A 6,000-nucleotide genomic window follows, 5' to 3' on the forward strand; every position below is an offset into this window, starting at 1 on the left:
TGCAAGACAGCTCATCCCTGCTCTGCTTTTCCTTCCAAACTCACTGCAATCTGCTGCAGATCGGCCAATTTATACAGCAACACAAGATCTGATGAGGAGCTAGGATCTCCCAGATGAAGCTATGCAAATTATGAGACTGGTAAAGAAGAGAAGGAAATGAGAGGGTGAGCCAGTCCTGTGGCATCCAGCCCCTGCCCAGCAATCTCCGCTGGAGGGTTCAAAAGAGCAAAATATGAAACAACTGCTGGAAAACCACCTATGGACTGGAAAAGGGTGACTGCTAAAATATAAACCTCTGCTAGAGGTAGTACTTGATTTTCATGTATTTCACAGAGACCAAAGATCCAGATTCTACAGCCTTAAATGCATGACTGTGCGGAATGAAAGACAGGACAGGACTGATTGCTGAATTTTCTTTGGGTTCCTCCCTCACTGGAACCAAACAAACAAGCAATAACTGCAGCAAAAAACACTTCAGTAAGCACCAGAACTTGCTCATCCTTGCAGAAACAGGAGTGCCCACCACGCAGCAACCTCAACCATCCATTTTAGCATGATAAAGACTCCTAAAGGGCAGATAAAAAGAGTGGCAATGACAGTTTGGGCACCAAACCCAGAGCTCTGTCATGGCAGACTTGTGAGCAGAGGGACGCAGGTTGCTCGTCTGGGGCAGCAGCGGCTCCCACTCCGACACAGGCACAAGGACCATTTGTTCCTTGGCTAAACCCAGACAGCGCCGCTGCCCAGCCTAACCCAAACCAACAGTCGGTGAGCACTAAATTCAGTCATTTTCCCCTCAGTCTTTTCTCTCGATTTCAGCTCCGACTCCTCTATCTTTTATTTCTTTTTCTAAAGACACATTTAGAGATGAAACCATTCATAACTGCCTATCCACAGACAGTTTGTGGCAGCATAATTGACAATGAGTCTGCTGCAAAAATGAAAATGCTGTTTTAATAACCTTGGCCTAAAATACATTCTGTTGTATGCCTCAAAGGGTTTCAATAAAAAGTCAACCTGTAGAGACATATTTTCTTGGCTTAAACAACAATCCAAAGCATATAAATGTAGTCCAACTATAATGACATATTTATAGGCCAATAAAGCTTACACTGCAGCTTTCATACTTCACTTAAAGGAAGTCTGTAAGAAACAGTTATATAAAATAATTTGAATTTTTTTCAAACTATAGCCCAAGGAATACAAATATGCAACTTTGCCATATTTAACCGGTAGTGTTTACATTGCTTAGTTGCTAAAAATTTTGTAAAATGAAATAATTCCTCATTTGGTGACTTCCCACTGCTTTACCAAATATGGGTATACAAGTCCATTTATTACAAAGAAAAATCCCCTAAATAATTCTAAAGACAAAAATAAATAACTAGCGGCCTTAGTAGTGAATGATTTAATCAGACCAATTCTTCTGGAAAAACAGGTTCTCATGTTCATTATGAATAATGCATTCCTGAGCAACTCTATTTTTATATGCTGCATTGTTGTTATTCTTTATTTTTCTCAACTTTGAAAGAAATATTCAGAAAGCTATAAATAGTCCTAAGACATAAACTGCTAGCATTCAATATTGACATATTTGTAGAAAGGGACAGAATGTATAACATAAATACCTCAACAGGCAGAAAGAAATAATTCTTAAAAATCATTTTTCAGGCTGAAATCTTGAAGCTCACACAAAAAAATGCCATTGCTAGATCTTTTATTTAATACAGTCCTAAGGAAAAGTTCTGCATAATTCACTAGTGATAAAAACAATGGTATTTTACAGAAAAAAACAGTTTTACAGAAAAGAAAGGCAAAGAGAAAAGAACAAAGAAAAAAGAGACAAGAGGGGAAAAAAGAGAAGAAAAGAGGGAAAGAAGAAAAAAGAGAGAACAAAAAAGGAGACAGAACTACCAAACAGGAATTACGATCAACTTTCAATTATAGGTGCATGGTTTCTCGGGGTTGCGGCTTAACCAGGTGCCGCCTTAGTTTGGCTAAGCAAGTGCCACAGGGCGTACACTACAGGGTATACGCTGCTCACACAAGGCCCCACTTTGCCTGGTTATTGCTTAAAGCTGCCCTGCTCCCAGCAGCTACGTGTTTAATTAAGTATGTTTGCGCAGCGCCACTTCTGTGGTTCTGTATCAGCCATGTTTTCATTTAATCCGGGTTATTTCACCCTTTACCACTCCTGGATAGTGTGTGAAAATTAATTTTGTTTCTTCTGTAAAGTTTTTTTGAGCTCTTTAGTAGGGATATAATTTCCTATTATATATATTAATACCTTCTACAGCTTGGTTCAAAAATATCTAGTAGGAAAAATTTCAGGATCTATTCACTTTTATGGGGTTTTTCTGTAATGGAAACATGCCATTTCATAGGAAAAAAGGAGTCCAGGAGATCACCTTGTTTACCTAGGCCTTTTCAACACCTGGTTCAGCAACTTCCTCGTCTACAGCCAGGGTTAACTGTGGGCATCACTACAGACTTATGCATGACCCGCCAGATTAGCACAAGAAGGGATTTGTTCCCTTCAGATCCACGCTCTGTACAAAGCAGTCTGCCCTGGCATAGCCACCCCGCTCTGCCTGGTAGGGAAGCCCTCCGTGAAACATGCCCATGGGCACAGCACTGAGTACCTGATTAGGAGGGGAACCATGCTGCAGTGGTGGGAAACGGTGGATGTGCAGGAGGTCATCTCTCCATTTGGGCTGGTTAGCCTTGCTAATAGAATTGTGCTGCTGCTCTCACCTGAGGGACCTTTGCATGACCACGCACAGCGCTCCCTCACAGTTTACAACCCTATTTTAAGACAAAAACTACCCTATCCCATTGTGCTGGAGACCTACTGCAGAAGTTATTGCTAGTAAATCTTCGATCACTGCAGCTGAGCATTGCTCTGTTGGCAAGATGCTGAGTATTGGAAAAGGGCTTTGGGCACATGTCGTAACAGGCATTAAACCTGCCATTTCCCTGACAGCAGGGAAGATACAACACCAGCAGCTGAAATCCCTATGTCTGAGATGCTGCACGTTATGCTACTGCCTTTGCCTACAGCTCGGGAGACAGCAATTCCCAGAGCGTAATGTCAACCTTGACCAACCACTCAGAATGAGAGAAGTAATTCATCGTCACCTGGTGGGTGTTAAACCTCCATCCCATAGCTAAGCCAAACACCACAGCTCATGGTTTGCCTACAGGACACAACCAAATACTGCTGCTTCACAAGCAATGAAGATCACTGTTCTGGATTTTTCAGATCTGGGAAGAAAAATATGCTTAAATTCTTGTGTCTTTCAAATAGTAAAAAAGTAATCTTAGTACTAGGTTTAAGAAATTTCTTTGATTTCCTTTCATAGGCTAGATCAGTTGTCTATATCGACATGCCTAATCAGCTACAGGTCGTCTTGAACTTTTGGTTTCAATCCCACCAGCCAGTCATGATGAAGAAAAAGGCAATCATAATCAAACATTAGTCAAAATACCCTTTTCTACTGAAAAAAAGAAGACCCAACAATAAAGCCAGAGCCACCAACTGAAAATGAGCAACATCAGAATGTCGGTTATCAAAATTATACCATATAGTTGCCATTCCATAAACGTTTTCAGTATAACCCCTACTTTCAAAGGCTTAGCATGCAACTATAAGCTTTAGGCTTATAGATACATTTCTTTGGCTCCTAGGTTAAATAATAGCAATTTCATAACTTACCACAAGGATTTTTTGTTTGTTAAAAACAAAAACAAGAAAACATTAACACACAAAAGTTCTGTCTGAAAAACATTAAAATTCTTCTGACACAACAAACAAATGCAAATAAATGTAGTGCGTAAAGATGATGCCAGGGCAATAGCAGAGAAAATTACTGCATGTAATTATGAACCAGAAGAAACCACACAGAAAAGCAAAGGAAAAGAGAAAGAATTGCATAGGTTATTTTTTTCCTGGAGATGTAATGAAAAACAAGATAATTGTACTTTAATCTCCCAAAATACATATCTAATGGTGAAATGCGAGACTGACAAAATCACTTCACTATTTGTTAAGATCAGAAAAACGAGATGCAGAAGATAAAACCTCCAAGACACATCTTCAGCTTAGTGTAACTTGGCTTCGATGCCAACACAGTTGTGCCATTATAAAACTGAACTTGGCCCTGCATCTCCTGTTCACGTAGGTACAAAAGCATTTCCTCGCATGCGTCAGCCTTAGCTTTTAATTTCTTACCTTTCCATGCATTAAGGCCTAAATTTGATGCTCTCCAAAGTTGGAACATTTGTTAAGCTTGGTACAACAGAGAAACGTCCCTGGGATGCACTTCAAAGTAGTGGTGTCTCTGACAGATATTACATATCCAAGGTCCTAATACCACAAACAGCCACTTTTACCAACAGGAGACCCATCTCCCTTGGACCTTGGACCCCCAACACAGATTTTAGAGGTGTGAGTCTCTGCACACCAAAGCAGCCCAAAAGCTGCAGCTTTGGTGCCTGTCTGCAACCATCCAAAGTATAAGAGCTACCATTTCCCTCCCTAAAAATGGACAGGGAAAGAAAACACAGGTCCATCTGGAGAGAACAGCGGGGGGCTCGCAGGGAGTCTAAACTGAATAGTAACATAAAGCTCACAAGGCGACACTATAGGAGGCTATGGAAGGGACATCTCCCTACCAAACGAGACACAGAGCTGACCGTATATGGAGACAGGACAAGCACCAGAAGCAGATGACAATCCTGCACTTCTGGAAGATGGGACATGAGAAGTCAAAGGCCTTTTTGCTCTCCTCTGCCTGTCAGAAGAGGCCTCAGGAAGATGTGTCAGGCTCCTCTCCCCATGATGCACAGCTCTGACCTGATCCCCTGGCCTGCAGAGCCCCAGGGAGAGCACCTGACAATTACGTGTGCATGCATCTTCAAGGTTTGAGCCTTAGTGCTCAGGGACATGTCTGTGGGGCAGACAGGTAACGCAGAGTTACTCCACGCTAATCTCGAAGGAGCCTGCGATGAGCTCACCACCACCACCACCCATCCCGCTTGGGTACCTCATCACCACACCTCCGCCCAAAGCAGAGACATACCTTGGGAATAGGCGACTGCTTGGTAGGATCAGGCTCATCCGCCTTTGAAAGACGCTCACCCATGGGCCCCTCCCCACAGGAGAAAGTAAGGGATACTCACCAAGGTCAGCCTTTTCCTTCAGAATGTCTTTGAAGTTCAAGCCACTGTTGAGCATGGATTGTCTGTATCTCATCAAGGCCTCCTTCTGCCCATTCTTCCCCACATCCATCGGCTTGACCGGCTCAGCCCGGAAACCACACTTCCACTTGGAGAAATCGGACTGTGCCCATTTTGCCAAGTCCTCAAGCTTCACAGTAACCTTCTCGGAAACAGCAATAACTTCATCCTGCAAGAAGCAGTCAAATGAGAATACAATATGTCACGTGGGGCTCCTTGATGACTGATAAACCCATAATACCACCCCTTCATAGGCTATTGGAAAAGCCTATCTTGCTGTTGGCAGGTTAATTTTTCTGTAATACGGAATAGCTAGTACTTAATTTACTCCTCCTGCCACCTAAGTGGAAATATTAGTTGTTTACTTGAAGAAAATACACATGATCTAAAGACAATTTCTAGGACCAGGGCAATGATCCTAAAACGCATTTGAAATGCAGGTTGCCAAATCACATTCTGTATAACCCAAAGCCTTGAGGGAAAGTTTGTTTTTTAGGTGCAATTAGCTGCAAATGTAAAAATTCATGGCTGGATGACTAATGGTTATAGCTAGTCCTGAAATAAATGGACTAAGTAAATCTCAGATTCTTGGAACTCTGACTCACCAGAAAATTCCTGTGTTTATGGTACATTTTCCCTTGGCTTATACACAAATATTGAATTTAACTTTTGTCCTAAAAATTAAATAAAACTGTGATGTAATCCCAAAAGAAATACTACATAAATGTTATGTGCTTCCCACCAAAAGAAACTTGCACATTC

General features: G+C 41.7%; 1 protein-coding gene across 1 annotated transcript in view; it reads right to left on the reverse strand.

Moving 5' to 3' along the window:
- Window positions 1-5,401, reverse strand: part of ARID5B (AT rich interactive domain 5B (MRF1-like)) — a 106,309-nt gene extending 100,908 nt beyond the window's left edge. The window contains exon 1 of the mRNA XM_010287844.1: window positions 5,182-5,401. Coding sequence (XP_010286146.1) covers window positions 5,182-5,290 — 109 coding nt within the window. The 5' untranslated portion in view covers window positions 5,291-5,401. The remainder of the gene's footprint in view (window positions 1-5,181) is intronic.
- Window positions 5,402-6,000: the final 599 nt, after the last annotated feature.

This window comes from Phaethon lepturus, unplaced genomic scaffold (genome assembly GCF_000687285.1).
Source record: "Phaethon lepturus isolate BGI_N335 unplaced genomic scaffold, ASM68728v1 scaffold32535, whole genome shotgun sequence".
NCBI classification, from domain to species: domain Eukaryota; kingdom Metazoa; phylum Chordata; class Aves; order Phaethontiformes; family Phaethontidae; genus Phaethon; species Phaethon lepturus.